The 18003-nt window shown below is 31.6% G+C and overlaps 1 protein-coding gene across 1 annotated transcript; it reads left to right on the forward strand.

Annotated features, from left to right (window-relative positions):
• The first annotated feature begins 1193 nt into the window (after positions 1 to 1193).
• Positions 1194 to 2970, forward strand: LOC140832951 (uncharacterized). The gene has a single exon (XM_073197277.1). It carries the CDS (start codon positions 1656 to 1658, stop codon positions 2844 to 2846), a length of 1191 nt encoding a protein of 396 aa, XP_073053378.1. The 5' UTR covers positions 1194 to 1655; the 3' UTR covers positions 2847 to 2970.
• Positions 2971 to 18003: the final 15033 nt, after the last annotated feature.

Genomic DNA, 18003 nt, shown 5'->3' on the forward strand with positions numbered 1-18003 from the left:
AAGATGCTATCAGCCACAACTAGCAAAAAAATTCACAAGATTTGAAGTCCGAATTTTAAATCTACCAAGAATTCTATATGTACCAAGACAGAAAGAAGATGAATATATCATTCCATTTCTTCATTTTTATTCCCCAAATATAAACTTGTAATAAATATGTGTGTTGTAATTTCGGCTAATATAAGTAGTTAAGAAAGTTCTTCTTCCTCTTCAATAAGTTATTATGTCTTAATAAATTATATGTTTAAATAGAAAGACAAAGTCTTATTGTCCCTCTCATGTATTATTTTTAAAATGAACTATTTACTTTACATAATGAAGTAAGAGACGAAACATGGCTATGCTAGGTGCTGTGGAAGCAATCTATGTCAGGAACCATATGTTGCGACTGTGTGGTTGGACTGTGATGAGAAATCTATAAAACCCGGTGGATACAACCTGACAACACTCCGGTCAAAGATGTAAAATGTTCAATTTATTATACGGAATCATGATGTGCGATTTTTTTTAAAAAAAAATCAATCATCTGAAATATGATGTATATTTTAGAAACCTTGTATAGCTGAAATGCCTTTGTGCTATATACCTTTAAAAAAAGGTTTGATTGATATAATAATGTCACATATCAAAATTACGAAAATTGATGGTATTTTTGAAAAAATTAAATGATTAGTGAGTTCAAACAAATATTTAGAGGAATAATGAGTGAAAAGAAAATTATCTACGAAGATGAAGTTTTATTAATAATCTGTCCCCGTTTCAATGTAGTTTATTAGAATATTATATAGACAATTTTCTAATTCTAACCTCTTGTATGATAGAAAAAATATTGTTAATTATGGAATTTATTTATATATACAAAAAAAATATATTAAATCAATGATAATTATCGTTTGATGTGTACTTTGTAATAGCTTAATTATTTAATTCACCAACTGGGATGTCATTGGTTTGCATGATCATTTTGTCTAACCACATGAAACGCTATTATAAAATTCGACATAGAACGGCGGAGTGATCTGCGCAAAATCCGAATCCACAGTATTCAGCCTAACAAAGCAGATCAGATCCTTCTGGTTTCTTCTGCTTCAAATTGTCAAAATAATTCAAATCAGTTGTATTTATTATCTGTTAATGACACATTTAAGCCGAAGATATTTTCTTTCCGCTTCGTCTCCCTAGTCTGTGAAAATGATAATGGGATTACAGTATTTTCTTCTTCAATGTGAGAAATGGGCAGCATGGTTTTCCACCTCTTTTTCTGCAATAAAAGCTGTTACTTTTACCAATTTCTCGATACCAAACGTGGTCTGTAGTCCTGCCACTGAAATACCAACTACGGTTTTGCTTGTCTTGTCTTGCTCCTTTGTCAGTTTAATAATTAATAATTATAAACTACTCTGGTTCGCACGTGCTTTCTGGCGACTCACTCATCAATCGCCGCTCCCCCAATAATATATTTTCTTTGACCAAATTCATACCACCACTCTCTCTCTCTCTCTCTCTGCGTGATATGATGTATTTCTATGTGTGATTTGGAGCATTGAAGCTTTGTTTTCTTGAGTCGTATTCTGGAAGGGAGGAAAAAGTCAAATGCCCAGATAGTGAAATCGATTTCATTCGTCTGGGTTTTCAAGAATTTGTAGTGAAGAAAAATGGTGATGGAGGTTTTGCATGAAGAGATGGGGGAAGGGAGCATGCAGTGTATGAATCATCTTTACAGGAACAGCACCCCAGGTGGGATCTGCGCCTTTTGCCTTCAAGAAAAGCTAGGAAAGCTTGTGTCTTCATCGTTTTCTGTGGGAGTTTTTCCTTCTTCTGCCTCGTCTTCGACTTCTTTCAGATCTGAATTTGGTGGCACCACCACCACAACCAATGCACGAGCCACCGCCACTCAAAGCCACCACTTCGTGTCTTCATCTACCAACACTGGGAGTGTCAAGTTCGATGACATTGGCTATTACAACAGGAGATCAAAACTGTCATTCATTCTGACTCAGAGGAGAAAGAAAAAGAAAGATGAAGCGATTATATGTTCAGATTCGAAAAGCGTTGTTTTCAAGAGAAGCAAGTCTACCTCGACTCTTAGAAATGGTGTGCAATTCTTGGATGATGAAAACTATTCTGAAGATTTTGACCGCCAGAAAAGAGGATTCTGGTCATTTCGTTTTTTATCAAAGCACTCAACCAACAAGAAAGCTGGTAAGAACTGCAAAGATATGAACTTTCCACCAGCCACTCATAGTAATGTGAGCAATAGCTCTGTAACAATTTCTTCATCTGTGAACAACTGCGGTGCTGCAGTATTATCAAGAAACAGGGAAGATTTGCTGGTAGTGGATGAAAATGGTAGCCCGGATGAGATCTCGTTTGAGGGAAAGGTGTCCAGATCTAGATCTGTTGGATGTGGCAGCAGGAGCTTCTCAGGTGATTTCTTCGAGAGGATTTCCACTGGTTTTGGTGATTGTACTCTCCGCAGAGTTGAGTCTCAAAGAGAAGGAAAGGCCAAAGTTACATCACTCCATAGAAATGGTGTCAATAACACCAGCAACGGGCAAGATTACATGAAGGAAAGAGTCAAATGTGGTGGGATTTTCAGTGGTTTAATCATCCCTTCATCATCATCTTCATCGTCCTCTTCAAACGAGGATAGTAATCTTCATGGAAAATCATCAATCTCCGCAGCACATTCATCCGTGAGAAATCCATCTCATGTCAGAAGTAAAAGCTGGGGATGGGTATTTGCCAGTCCAATGAGAGCTTTTGGTAAGCCTTCTACTGGGAAAAGGGTTACTGTTTCAAGTAAGAATGCTACTCCTAACTTGGCTGAGATCCCTCACTGTTAGCTGCCAGTGGCTAAGAAACAGGATGAAGCTCAGATTTCATGAGTAACTAAGCTAAAACTATAATAGATTTTCACATTCATGGTATGATTTTGACTCTATCAATCCATACTCTGGCTATGTTCAATGCTTGTTCGGGTGCTTATTTCATCCCTTGATGTGAATTATTTTGTTGTTAATGTGATATGGCATGAGATACATGAAATGTTGGGGGCAGCAGACTTGTATCCATTTGGTCAATTTTCATGATGATTTGACCTACAATGTGACATATTAGAAAGGATTTTCTTAATGATAATGGTATGATTGTTCCCTTTATGAATGGAGTTTTTGCAGAAAATTTTTCATGAGCTTGCCCTTGTTGGTTTGGGTCAGATTTCCTTGATGTCTCATTCTTTAATGCTTGCATTTGGATCAATGAAATTGGGATGATTTGCTTCGAATCCGAAGCCCTAATACATTACATTTGTCTGGCCTAATATAAGAGGAAGGGGGTTGGAAATTGGTTGGTCCAAAAATTTTTGACCACCAAATAAGCATCTAATAACCATTAGAACTTATACCTGTTGTCCCATGTATTTTGTTTACGGGTAAATTCGATGCTGGAGCTCGAGATCATTGGCAAGCATTTGTTCTTTCATGTGAGATTCACTTGAAAAATTATGTGCCCAATGTATGTCCTTAGATACAAAGTGAGGCCAGTGGTCTCGTTGGGATCGTCGTCCCATTTTCTTTGGTCGTGTGTGGATTGATGGATTTGATTTGAAAAAGGATTTGACTAATTTCGATGTTTCGTTCTTGACCATAGCGATGTTTCGTTCTTCTCCATGGATGCATTTCATTCGACGGATCCCCTTGCCGGACTTTTTCATGCTATAACAAGAGAAATACTCTACCACGATTGTAATATTCTCATGGTAGCATCTGAGCACCCAAAAATATATTGCCTCCATCTTATCATTGTAAGATAATGTAGGGAAGTGGAAGAAAAACTTGTGGACTCATTTCATCCTTCGTTGCAATTCATAAAAGTTTACCCAACATGTTTGTATCAGTTAAACTAAACCTTCCAAAAAAAAAAATACAACAAAATTAATATAGAAGATGAAAATATAGTTGAGATGGGTCACTAAAATTGTATTGATTCGGTTTATGATAAAAATTTGAATCAAATAAATATGACAAAAACTTGTGTGAGACGGTCTCACGGGTCGTATTTGTAAGACGAATTTCTTATTTGGGTTATCCATGAAAAAGTATTACTTTTTATGCTATAAGTATTATTTTTTATTGTGAATGTGGGTAGGATTGACTCGTCTCACATATTAAGATTCGTGAAACGGTCTAACATGATATCCACTCAATAAATATTATCAGTTTTGGGAGAAAAAAAAAACTAACAAAACCATTGATAATTACAAACTAATGGTTTGATTTGATTTTCTAGTTTGATTCAGTTAGGTCATCTCTACCTCAAAATTTTATTTTGGTGTAAATTCTGCATTAAAATAATGTGATTTCTGCCTCAAATACCACGTCTATTTCTAACCTATTTACTTCAAGATATCTGCCTCATCGTCTATTTCCAATCCATTTATTTATTTCAAATCTTATGGAAATGACTAACTGTGAATTTTACAAAAGAGATGACTACCGGGCAAAACCGGAAAAACATTTTGGTGTGTGTGACCAAGCAAAATCAATTTATTCTGACCCCAACTTTAACAAAATAGAATAAAATATTATCTAAAAAACAATTAATAAATATTTATAATAATAATTAAATATTTAATTTTTACCCCACCAGGGAAGTTTGATGACGACATAATTTTAGTTAAAATGTGGTAATTTTTTTTAATAAAATAAACATGAAAAATATTATAAATTCAAATGATCTTCAATAAACCTCATCCCAAAATAGGGTAGATGAGATCTTATCATGTGAGCATTACTTTCTCTTTATTTCAACAGATAAGATTTTGCCACACATATAATTTTCAAAAAAAAAGTGGGTCCTATATATGCATGGGCAATCTTGACCATCTATCATATCATGGAACAATGCCCACATGGGTAGGATAAAATGAACCCCAAAATAGGTGGATTTAATTCTTTTCGATGATGATATACATAGAATAATCGTCCTTGTGGAGCATAATCCATTCTCATTATAATTTATAGACAACGAGTCCAATTATTTGTGCTAAAATTGGTGAAAATTTGTTCGGATCAATAAATAATTGGCAAAAACTTGTATGAGATGGTCTCACGGGTCGTATTTGTGAGACGGATCTCTTATTTAGGTTATCCATGAAAAAGTATAAATTTTTATGCTTAGAGTATTACTTTTTATTGTGAATATGGATAGGGTTGACCCGTCTCACAGATTATGATCCGTGAGACGGTCTCACGTGAGACTCACTCTAAATAATTTATACCCATTTTAATAGAAGATAGAAGAATGTTTAAAAAACATAAAAATCCCATTCAAGAGAACTCCAAACATTATATTAAACATTGTCTTTTGAAATATTAAAATTTACACAAAAAAATCATATGAGATCATAATACGAGTCAATTTTGTAAGAGTAATATTAATCCGACCTGGTCCTTGACAAATTATTATTTTTTATGTAAAAAAATACTAATTTTCATTGCAGATATGAATCGTTCAACTCGTCTATGACAAAAACTTGTGTGAGACGAATATTTTATTTGTGTCATCTATGAAAAATTATTATTATGCTAAGAGTATTACTTTTTATTGTGAATAACGGTAGGCTTAAACCCGTTCCACAGATAAAGATTCGTGAGATCGTATCACAAGTTCGTCTATTCTAAAATTTAACGTATCATATCTTTAAGAATATAAGTTATTGGAATATAAAAGGATTAAGAGATATATTAATAGTAGAAGTAGGATTATCTGTTAGAAAATAAAAATAACAACACTGAAGAAATATTTGTATTAATTAATTAATAAATCAGTTTACTTGCTACTTATATAACTAGTATTTCATCAGCACGCGTAGCTTGGACTTTGTAATATTTTTTGTATAAAATTAATATATATACAAATTAACTGTCTGCTTAAATTTATTATTTTTATTTCTGATAAATTTTTTTTTTTACTTTTTTTATCAAGTTTATTTTTTTCAATTTGTGTTTTTGTTTTTTGTTTTTTCATAGTTATGGTTTTTTTTTTAAATATTTGGAATGTTTTCGTGTTTCTATTTTTTAAAGAAGTTTATTATGTTTATTTGTGAGTTATAGGTTTTGTTTTGTTGTGGATTAATTTTTTGATTTGAGGGGGTTAGTTTTGAAAAGAAAAAACACTTAAGAACCTTGTCAAAAGTTCATGTTTAATAATAATTAGTGAAAAATACACACACATTGTGTGTTAGTATTTTTTAGGTTGATCAAATAATACTAAACAATTAACACAAAATTATTTTCAATTTAGAAAAATCTCTCAATTTAAAAGGGACGTTTAGTTTAGAAAGTTTTATCTTATGTAAAATGTAGAGTGACTTGAATATGTTTTTAGTGAGGTAATGAGTTAAAAGAGTAATTTCTTATAAGATAATTACTATGATGGTATATTACAATATATATACAAATAATAACATACTGGTGGTTAAAAAAAAATACACGTTGTACGTATAAAAATCATCTATAAATCCGAATCATAGAGATTTGATGTGGTTATTATTTTTACTGGAATTGAGATCGTAAAAGGGTATGACAATTTAATTTTGATATAAAAAAAAAAGTGAATAAAAATGGGGGAAAATTTAATTAAATTTGCAATATATTTTACATTTAAAAAAATATATATGAAATATGTTTGTGGAATTTTTAAAAAGTTTTACCAACACACTATTTTTGGAGGATAATTTAAAAAAAAACCTCAGTCAAATATTTTTTTGAATTATGACATTTCTTTTAAATAATATTTTTGTAAAATGACTTTCAAACATAAAAAAAAAAAACATTTAAAAATTAAGAAGGTTAGATTCGAATTCATGGTTTCAAACGACTTTGGTGAAATATTAGTTTTGAACTATGACATTTCTTAAGGGTCGTACAATATTAAACTCGGCTGATGGACCAACAGCGATAAACTTACTTGATGGTCTAACCATGTTACTCTCTCATTCTAATGTTAAATGATGTGAATAAGGAGAAGATGTATTGAAATTTTATTGGACATTATGTTGTTCGGGAAATATATGATATGGATATAGCCGAAAACCAACACCATGCACTGTAAGAGATATAAAGCGGACAATTTTTCGCTCATACCATTTGGAAATAGTCACCATCAGTTTGTCTCGATCTCCCATGTCGTTCTCCTTGAAAAACATATCTCAACTTTCTATTTCATCACTTGCATGTTGATGACATTCTTTCCTATCTAGGTTGCGATGACCAATGTCAAGAGCAGATATTGGAATAAATTTTCGTATTTTGAATTGTCTCGTCATCCGATTGGGTCGATGTATCTCCACGATTTCAAAGCAAATGAGAGGGCAAACACATCGTCACATTTTGTTGTCTTATTATGAATAATTGTCTTTATATCTATGTGATTTTTCTTGTAAATGGACTAGTTAAACTGCACAAAAAAAGTTAAATTTTAAAATTCATATAATTATACAAAATTTAAATGATTCAAAAATATCTCATTATTGTTCATATTATGAAGACATTCCCTTATAATGTTTACATCATGAGTCGGTTGTGTGTAACTAAACACATTTTTCACCTATAATTTAACAAATATGATTACATATTGAAAAATTTAAAAATAGTCATTGATTATATTAGGACAACAAATTTAAAATATTACCATGCACCATTTGGAGTAACTGGAAAAAATTCACCGGGTTGACTTGGAGGCGCAACAGCTGTAACCCCGTATCGGTCGGGGTTAACTAATTTAATCATGCTCTATGTCCATATCTACTAATAATAATCCGGGAACTATATTCCTCCAATGATCATCAATTCTACATAGAGGGTATATTCACGACATTTACTTCAGAACTATTATCATCAATAAGAGTAGAAATGCAATGATTGTGTATGACCACCTTTAAAATACGATGATGACGACGCAAATTTCAACAAGTCAAGACATATATGTTACCATTGACCAACTGTATGCAAACATCTATTCCAATTATCCGGTCACCATCAATTGTTAGACCCCAAATTATCGAAACGTATTGCAACGTCACAGTTTGCTTCACTACATCTAAAATGAAATGTGTGTGTCTTGCGTAGCCGGCGTTCAACAAGAGCAGTAATCAAATTATTGCCAATCTCTCGAAAATTACATTATAAAATCTCATGACTTAAGTACGTAAATACACGATTGTGTAAATAATTTTGTACATAAAACATCTAAACCAGATTGTTTGATCGCTTAACTCTTACAATATCATCAATAGAACAGTTTCGGAACAAATTATTGATGACATATGTGATGCTTGTATGTAGATGATATCAGGATCTTTCGGACTTCGATTTTCTATCATTCTGAAATAAGTTGTCAAAACAATAAGTTAATACAAAATATTCTAATAAGAAATAAAATAACACATAAAAAATTAAACTTTAAAAGTTATTAAGCATAAATTTAAAAAATAATATAATATTTAAATATACAAAATAAAAAGTCAATCTTCATTTTTCATATAAACAAATACTTGATCTTATATGAACAAATACTAGTTCTTCTTTTTTCGTTTGATTATTTTACTCACTATTCTCTCTTTTTTATAGTAGAGTTTTGAAAAAGTTTCGGAGAATTATTACTAAAACGTTAGCTTACACCAATCGTGGCAGTGTCTCACAAGATCTGGGCAGTTGATTTTAAAGAATTTGATAGACCCCGCATATGAAATGATGGACCCAGCATATGTGTGGTTAAAATTAGGTCTTTGATCTTCTCATGGGGACAGTGCCCCCATAAGGTAGAGTGAAATATTCCGTCAAAAATTGGTGGTGTTTTGAAGCATTAAAATGCTACCATACACATTATTTTTAAAATTATTAATAAAAAATGGTCCAAGTATTTTGGTGAAAACACACAAAAATTGAAAAAAAAAAAAAGTAAATTAGTGTTGTGGAATCATGATCGGAACTTACCAAAAATAGAAACATATATTTATATTATCAAAAATATAATTTAAGTTTTTAAATATGAAAAAGTTGGGCTATATGATGCATATATAAAGTGTAAAAAATGTCATTTTAAAATAAACTAAATATTTGATGATAACATTAAATTATTTGTGATGGATTTAATTTAACTTATTTTTTTATTATGCTCTATAGAATTATATGAATGTAATCTATTAAAAAAAATCCAGGAAAGATCAATTTGATGAATACTTTTTGTTTATAATTTTTAAAATTTTTACATTTTAATATTTTAATTGTGCAAGATAGAAAAGTCCAAAACGAGTATTTTAAAAAATAAATTGAACACGGATAAAATAGACTTTTCATCCATATTTTTAAACTTCCAATTATTGATAGTGATATTATTTATAACTTAAATGGTTCGATATTAATAATTTTTTTCCAATTCAAACAATTACTTGAACATCAAATAAATAACACAACGACCATGAAAAGATGGAACTATAGTTCATTAATAGCATATGTATATAATCAAGAATTGAAAAATATGCCAAGTGCACGTCTAAGGATAATGCCTACGTACGAGTTTCATCTTCAAGTGAGACGATCTCACGAACCTTTATCTGTGAGACGAGTTAACCAAACCGATATTCACAGTAAAAAGTAATACTCTTATTATAAAAAGTTATATTTTTTCATGGATAACCCAAATAAGAGATCCGTCTTATAAAATACGATCCGTGAGACCGTCTCACACAAAATTTTGTGTTTTTTTTTAAAGTTTTAAACTTTAATACTAAGTACCCAAATAAAATGACCACAATGAAATAGTATCAAGATTTCGAACCTATATTTCAAGGTTAATTCAAGTATTAACATATTTAATTATAAACAATTTTTGATCGGACCACCTCTTGCTGACAAGGTTTTAAAACACATGAAACGTAACGAAGTGGAAGATTAAACGAATTAAGTACAAGATTAAACGTGAAAAATGTTTTAGTTTTTATTATAATTGTAATTATATTAAGTCAATAAATAGATAAAGAATATATAATTATAAAAATTTAAGAACAAACTATCAAAAGTAACTATCTAAGAACATTTAATATTAAAGATTTAAAAGTTAAATTTTCGAAAAAAAATTAACTTACAAAGTAATCTAAAAAGTTCTTTATTTTGTGCTTAATGTGGTCTTAAAACTTTAGATTGACCTAAGATAAATTGATGACTCATATTTGGAGTCAAAAATAACATTTTAAGTATAAAAAACAATATATTTTCATAGATAAAGTCAGAAAAGGTCTATATCATAATTTTTTTTTGAGTATGTCTTATGTGAGACGAATCTTATCTTTGAGACAGGTCAATCTTACCGATATTCACAATAAAAAGTAATACTCTTAACATTAAAAGTAATAATTTTTTTCATGGATGACCCGAATAAAATATCCGTCTCACAAAATATGATCCGTAAGATCGTCTCACAGAAGTTTTTGTCAATTATTATTATTTTTTTTTATTGTGTAATTTGAGAGATATTTCCTTATTCTATATGACTAAATTACACGACAATCCCAGCTCGATCGAGAGTACAGTGAATCTCAGGAAATGACTGCGAAAACTTATAAATTAGAAAGTATTTTTGAAAACGATCATTTGTGGGGCCCAGAACGATTTATAATTTTCAAATAAAGCGCGTTTCATGCCTCACATGCCAAACCAACAGCCCCCACATATATAACACGGCATCCAACTCCATTCACAGCCCACCAACTCAGAGAAAAATGATAGAAGACCGCCGCGCCGGAGCTCCCCACGCCGCCATCTTCGCTGTGGTGGTGGTCGCAGTGATGCTGCTGCCATCACTCATCGGCGATCAGGGTGAGGCCATCACAGGCTTCATCGCCGAGCTCCTCACCCCATTCGGCCTCCTCCTCCTCCCGGTGATCCTCATCCTGGTCATCCAGTTCCTCTCCTCCGACAGCGGATCCTTTGTCACCGGGTTGTTCTCCACCGGCGATCCCAACACCATCCACCGCGTCGGCGGATCGTCGGTCGGAGTCGCGCTGTTCCTCGCCCTCGTTCTTCTGCTTCTCTTCAGCCGCGTCTCCATCTTCGGAGGCGAAGATGACTCCGGAGAGTGATTTTTCTTCTGTATATATTTTGTATGGATATTTTTTCGTTTTTATTATTTATATATTTTAATGCTTTCTTCCCTAAATATTTAGCCTTCAGCTCGCCGTTCTGTACGGACGAAATGGGATATACACATATTCAGGCAGAATTTGTAAAATATCGTCCGTCATTTTTTTAATTAAATAATTGATCAAAATTTAAAAAAACAAAATATCTTATTTATATAATTTGAAGATTTATACCGAATATTTTCCAAAGCAACTTTCCATTTTTTGATTTGTTTTGGAAATATTAAAAAAAAACATTTCTCCATAAACTTTCTTTGAAGTTTTCATGATCTTCCATTTTTCAAAAGATAAATATTTAAAATGATACAAGGTTTATTTTCAATAATTAATTCTTCGGGAAATTACAGCGATATTTGTTTTTCTATTTTGATAAAAATTTGTGTGAAACGGTCTCCCGGATCGTTTTTTGTGAGACGGATCTCTTTTTGAGTCATCCATGAAAACTATTACTTTTTAGAGTGGTCTCATGTGAGACCGTATCACGGATCTTAATATCCGATATTCACACTAAAAAGTGATACTCTTAGCATAAAAAGTAATACTTTTTCATGGATGATCTAAATAAGATATTCGTCTCACAAACACGACCCGTGAAACCGTCTCACACAAGTTTTTGCTTATTTTTTATGCTAAAAAAATTATTTTTTAATGTGAATTTCGGTATTGTTGATCCGTATCACAGATAAAGATTCGTGAGATCGTTTCACAAGAGACCTACTCTTCTATTTTATAATATAATCCATGAAAATATGAGAAAAATATATTCAAAAAATTTGATTTCTAATATATCACCAGAGAGATCCAAAACATATAATAAGATTACGATCGAAGAGAAATTTTATTATAATATTTTTTGGTTGCATAATAGAAATATTATATGAATATTAAATTGATAATGATGCCATTTCGCTTTTGATGGGAAGCTACAAATACCCAAAGCCTAATGGCATTGAATTCCGATGTCCCAAAAAAGTTCAGAATTAATGATGGCAAGGGCATTATTGTCCTTACATTTAATGATGGAAAGAAGACGGGCATGGTTGACGTTTCCATTTCACCGACATAAAAACTCCGATCTAAACAACGGTGAGTGCAATGGTGGTTTCTACGTTAGAATTTATTATTAAATCCAATGAAAATAATATATATAAAATCTGACGAGGTTGGTGAGATTTGAACTCCAAATAACTTTTGTGAACTTAGATTTTAATAACATTTATGTTTTTTAAACTTGTGTTATGTTATAAATATGGAATTTATCCTAACTCAACCTAAAATTTAGTTTAAGTGGTAGATGGGATCCTATCTATCTGGGCATTATCCTCATTTCATTTTAACGGGTAAGATATTGCCACACATACAATTTCAAAAAAAAGTGGATCCTATATATGCATGGGCAAATCTTGGTCATCCGTCTTATCATGAGGGCAATGCCCACATAAGTAGGATGAAATAACCAGTTTAAGGGGTATATATATATCCACCCCACCTCATCCCACCCCACATGTCCAATAATGAACATTTGAAATATGAAATTTACAAACCATTTAGCGAGTGACCCAGAGTCGTACTTGTGTTAGATGAGGTTGGAAACGAAAATTTAAAAATGTGTTTTCTTGTTGCTATAAATAATGCTAAAATTCAGTTAGCAAATAATAAATACAATAAATACACAAGAAACAATGTATTACATAAAAAAACAAGTCGATAAATATTTGAAATAATTACATAAATAATAATTGTCTAGCTATTTTAAAGGAAAAATATATCGAATTTGTATAATTCAGTTTTCGAATCATTTCTTTATCAATTAACAACACAGATAGCTCATTTAGTCTATTTTGTGACTTTGTTGATCGAAGATAAGTTTTTATTAATTTCAATTTCAATAAGCTTCTTTCGCCTTATTCAATTATTATTAGGATAGTTAACAAAATCTTATAGATAATATAAGTATTTGAGAATAAATCATTTAAATTTTTCAACAATAGCATCTTAAAAAATTGATAAAGTTCTACACAATATTTCATCAAACTAGTTAAAGAATAACTCGTTAACTTCTTCAAACTCAACAAATGGCTCAAAGTGTCTTGATATTGTTTAAACCGAACTTGAAGAAAATATCGAGTTTTGATCAGTTATAAACCAAAATATTCAAATTACTTTCTTTCTATTTAATATTAGGCTAAATTTTTTTTATTTCAATAGGTCATAAACTCAAAATAAATGTGTTGAACCTCCTCAAGGACCGGCCTGAGGCGATGACCTCCTTGGCCTCATAAAAAGTTCGGCCCTAGGGTCGCCTATAAAACAGTCAAACACATAATGATGTGTCTAAACTACGAGATTATGTTATAAAGATGGAATTTGACCTAATTTCATATCAAAAGTCAGCTCAACAGGAAGATTGTCCAATTATACAATTATATATATAACTTAGTTATATATATATTTATATATATATATTATTTAGATTGTCCAATTATATAAATATATATATATATATATATATAAATATATATATAACTTAGTTATATAGTTATATATATCAACTTGGTGACGTTAGTGTGTGTGTGTGTGTGTATATATATATATATATATATATATATATATATATATATATATATATATATATATATATATTAAACTTTCAACTTGGTGACATTGACCAAGTCTATGAAGTTTAATCAGTCTCTTTGGACGTAATTAATTAAAATACATTTTAATTGCATGCATTCCAGGTCAGGTTTTTTTAATTTATCAAAAATATACTATTTTTATATTTAAATCTCCAACTGAGTTACGTTACTACTTGCGATTGGCGAACCAATTTGGTTTGAATATCTGCGTCAATTTATATCGAAATATTTTGAACAATATTAAATAATATATTAATAAGATTTGAATATTTTTATATGTTTGGTAAGATTTTTTAAAATAGTCAAAATATTAAACACCTAATTAGACAGAAAATAAATGCAAGAAATGCCCCCAAAAAAACTCAGCTTTGGTGAACCTGGGGGTAGCCAAAATTTTAAAATAAGATGGACTGTATATTAAAAATGTAAATATTATTTAATATATTTTTTAATTTTTTTGTTATATTTTGTATAATATAAACTATATAAATTTTAAAAATCATCTTAAGAATTTAATATATCAAGATACATGATAAATATAATTTATAATAATTAACTTTTAAAATAAATTAATAGAAAAAGTAAGTAAAAAAAAAATAATGTACATATGACATTATTTATTCAAATATGATTTTTTAACACATCTAATCCCATGTTTGGTACGTTTTTTATTTAACCAATTCAATCCCTCCTATGAATGATTAGGTTATACTAAGTGGGTTAAAATAATCACTGCTCACCCCATAAGATTCTTATCTCACTCTTAATCCATCTTATTTTTCCAATTTTACCATTCTTCTAAATCAAACTCACCACCACTCTCCTCCACCGACCACCCACCGACCGCCGGACTGTAACCCTCTCCGTTGGCCGCCCGCCGACTGCCGCCAACTGCCGACCCCCGTCGTCGCTACCACCACCAATCGCCTGCCACTGCCTGTCGCCGCCGACCGCCGACCACCGCCGTCGTCTGCCACTGCCTGTCGCAGCCGACCGCCGCCGCCGACCAACCACCGTCGCCGCCGACCACCGCAAAAGTGGAAGGGCAATTTTGTCAATTCATCAAAAGATTATTAATTATCTCATTCTTAATCATCATACCGAATATAATATTATTTTATTATTATATATTATATTTATACTTCAATCATTCTTTTTATCATTTCTTTATTTTATCCTCCAACCAAACGTAGCCTAATAATTATCACTTAATTTTATTATTATTTAGTACTTATATATTTTTAGTTTATTCAATATATTTATGTAAATACATATTTATAATCAGAACAACACAAATATATATATATTTATTTATTTATTTATATATATAAGTGTAGAATTAGCTAGAATGAGTAAATATATAAATTAATATAATCGCATAGATACCGAATAAGTTCAAATGTTAGATTAATTAAAAAAATTATTATTTAGTATTTTGTGAATAAAATTTTGTATAAAAATAACATAGCTTACATATTAATTGAAAATGCTAAAATGAATTTAAAAAATCATCGTTGTTACGAGACCATTCAATTATTAAGAATTAAGCAACATTTTGTTTGATCATCTTTTATTATTATTGAAGATTATATTAATTTGCATAAATCATAAATTAAAAATCACAAAATCAATTCTAGAATTCAAAATTTCTTATGATATTAAAATAACAAATTATTAAATGAGCAATCAGCCAAAAAATGAAAAATTTGAAAAGGTGAGATGAAAATATATATAGAGATACACTTCGAAAATTTGAGAGAGTAATAGAGATAGATGTGAGGAGATAAGATAAGAAGAGAGGTGATGTGAAGCGACAAAGAGAAAATAAATAGCTTGTGTATGAGTTAGAAGTTTTAAAAATCCGTCCAAATCTTTGGGTTGAACCAAATATAATTTTTTACAATTTATAGTTGTATCTTAGGCTTTAATGTTTGTATGTTAATGAATTCCATGAAGTTATTAAAAGTCTATGGAAAATTTGAATACCTATAGACTTTTATAGAGTTTTAAAACTCAAAGTTGAATACCACTTGACTTTTTAAAACTTTATGAAAGTATATTTTGAATACCACTATACTTCTAAATACATCTAGACTTTTAAAATCTACAAAAATAATTAAAAGTCAATACATCTCCTATATTGAATACACCACCCTATGTATAAAATTTTTGCTCAATCACTAAAATGCCTTAAATACATAACTATATATACATATTAATCCCGAGATTAGGCTTGGCTAAAGCCCACCCTAACCCATAGTGAAGCTACGCCCCTGTGGTGGACTAAAGTCTTCAATCTCATGTTGGTGTTTGAGCTAAGGTAAAATGTGATACGTTTGTCCCACATCTTAAAAAATGAAAGATTTAAAATAAGTTTATAATGGCTTACAATGGACTTATATAACAACTTGGATTAATCATTTTTGTAAAGCGAGGACGAATACGAAATAGTTGCTATAGGGGCCCATTATACAGTCACGCAGGCTCGGGCCCGGACTCGGGGAGTGACAAAATGGTATCAGAGCCGGTCACGGGCATGGAACACCGAGAAATAAGTGTTATACGAGGCAAAGTGCTACGTGCATGGGAGCCACCTCTTGACCTGCGGGGCAAAGTGCTATATGACGGGAGCCACCTCTTGAACCCGTATGAGCCACCTCTAGATTCTCAGCACTGGTGGATCAAGGGATCAAGCTGTGACGAGGACGTCACATTCACAAGGATGGGTGATTGTGATACTCTTATCCCACATCTTAAAAACTGAAATATTTAAAATGAGTTCATAATAGCTTACAATAGACTTCTATAGCAACTTAGGTTAATCATTTTCATAAAGCGAGGACAAATACGAAGTAGTTGCTATAGGAGCCCATTGTGCAGTCATGCAGCCGCGAGCCCGGGCTCGGGGCGTGACATAAAAACTTTATGCTCAAGCTTTTCCTCACTTTCTCTTTAATTTGATTTTTTTTAATATGTTTATACTTATAAAAAAAATCATGGAGATATGCTATATATCGTGTTCGAATTCAAGCCGGCGAAACGAAAAGTGTTAATTTTATGAGATCCATAATTTTAATTCAAATTTGATAAGTTACAAGCATAAATATTCAAGACAATAGGGTTGAGCTAAAATGCGTGTTTCGAATTTTGTAAATTTTATGAGAAAATATATTTCATGTTTAGATGTTATACGTCTATTTTATTGAATTTCAAACTCAAAAATAGCTCTTGCACAAAATGTTAAGTTATATGTTGATGGAATGAATAAAAAATGGAGAAATGGTTTTTTTCGTCAATCAAACCGGTTCCAGTTCCAATATTTAAAATCTTGGAACCAATACAATCTTGGACCGGTTCGATGACTGTTAGATCGGTTCCGGTTCGGTTTGGACCCGTTCTGAGTTCCTTGTCTGAATATTATTATTTATAATATATAATTACTTTTATTAATGAACATTTTTTTATTTAATATTTTGAGTGGAAATAATACTGAATAATCGTAAAAATAAAATAATTGAAAGATTAATTTTACAATCGAAAATCTAAAATTCATCACGATTTATTAAAATATATTTTGAATATTTCGGATCTTCATCGAAACTTGAGTTTAATGCCAAGTTTGTTTCGGTTTTGGGAAGATCGCGTGAAAGGGGTTTGAGTTGGCGGTGCAAGGGCCGATCCAAGGCTTGAAACATACCCTGGTGGGTTTGAGACATGGCTTAGGATGGCTCAAACGCTGCTGGAGCTGCCCCTGAAGCTGATCGATCGTGGATAAGGGAGGTTGGCCGCGGGTGTGCATTCCTTGGTGACTAGCGAGTGTAGGCGAGTTACGGCTTGCATGGGGCTTCGGCCGTGGGTTCAGCAGGTCCAGAGGGGTCTTTGGATGGTCAAGGTGAGACTGGTTCGGGGCTGGTCATCCTGGTCGTGAGCTAGATGAGAAATTATGGAGCATGGTTACATTAGTTGGAACTCGGCACTTGCTGGAAATTCCAGCAGCTTGTGGCCTAGTCTTCGTGGATCTTAGTGGGCTGGAATGTGAGGTTTAGAGGCTGGTAGGATGTATTTTAGGCATGGTGTAAGTTTGGAATAATTTGGCTAAGTTTCGGGTCGATTCGGGTTAAAACGGGGACCCCGGTCCAATTTTTAAAACGAATCGGATAA

This window comes from Primulina eburnea, chromosome 5 (genome assembly GCF_022965805.1).
Source record: "Primulina eburnea isolate SZY01 chromosome 5, ASM2296580v1, whole genome shotgun sequence".
NCBI lineage: Eukaryota > Viridiplantae > Streptophyta > Magnoliopsida > Lamiales > Gesneriaceae > Primulina > Primulina eburnea.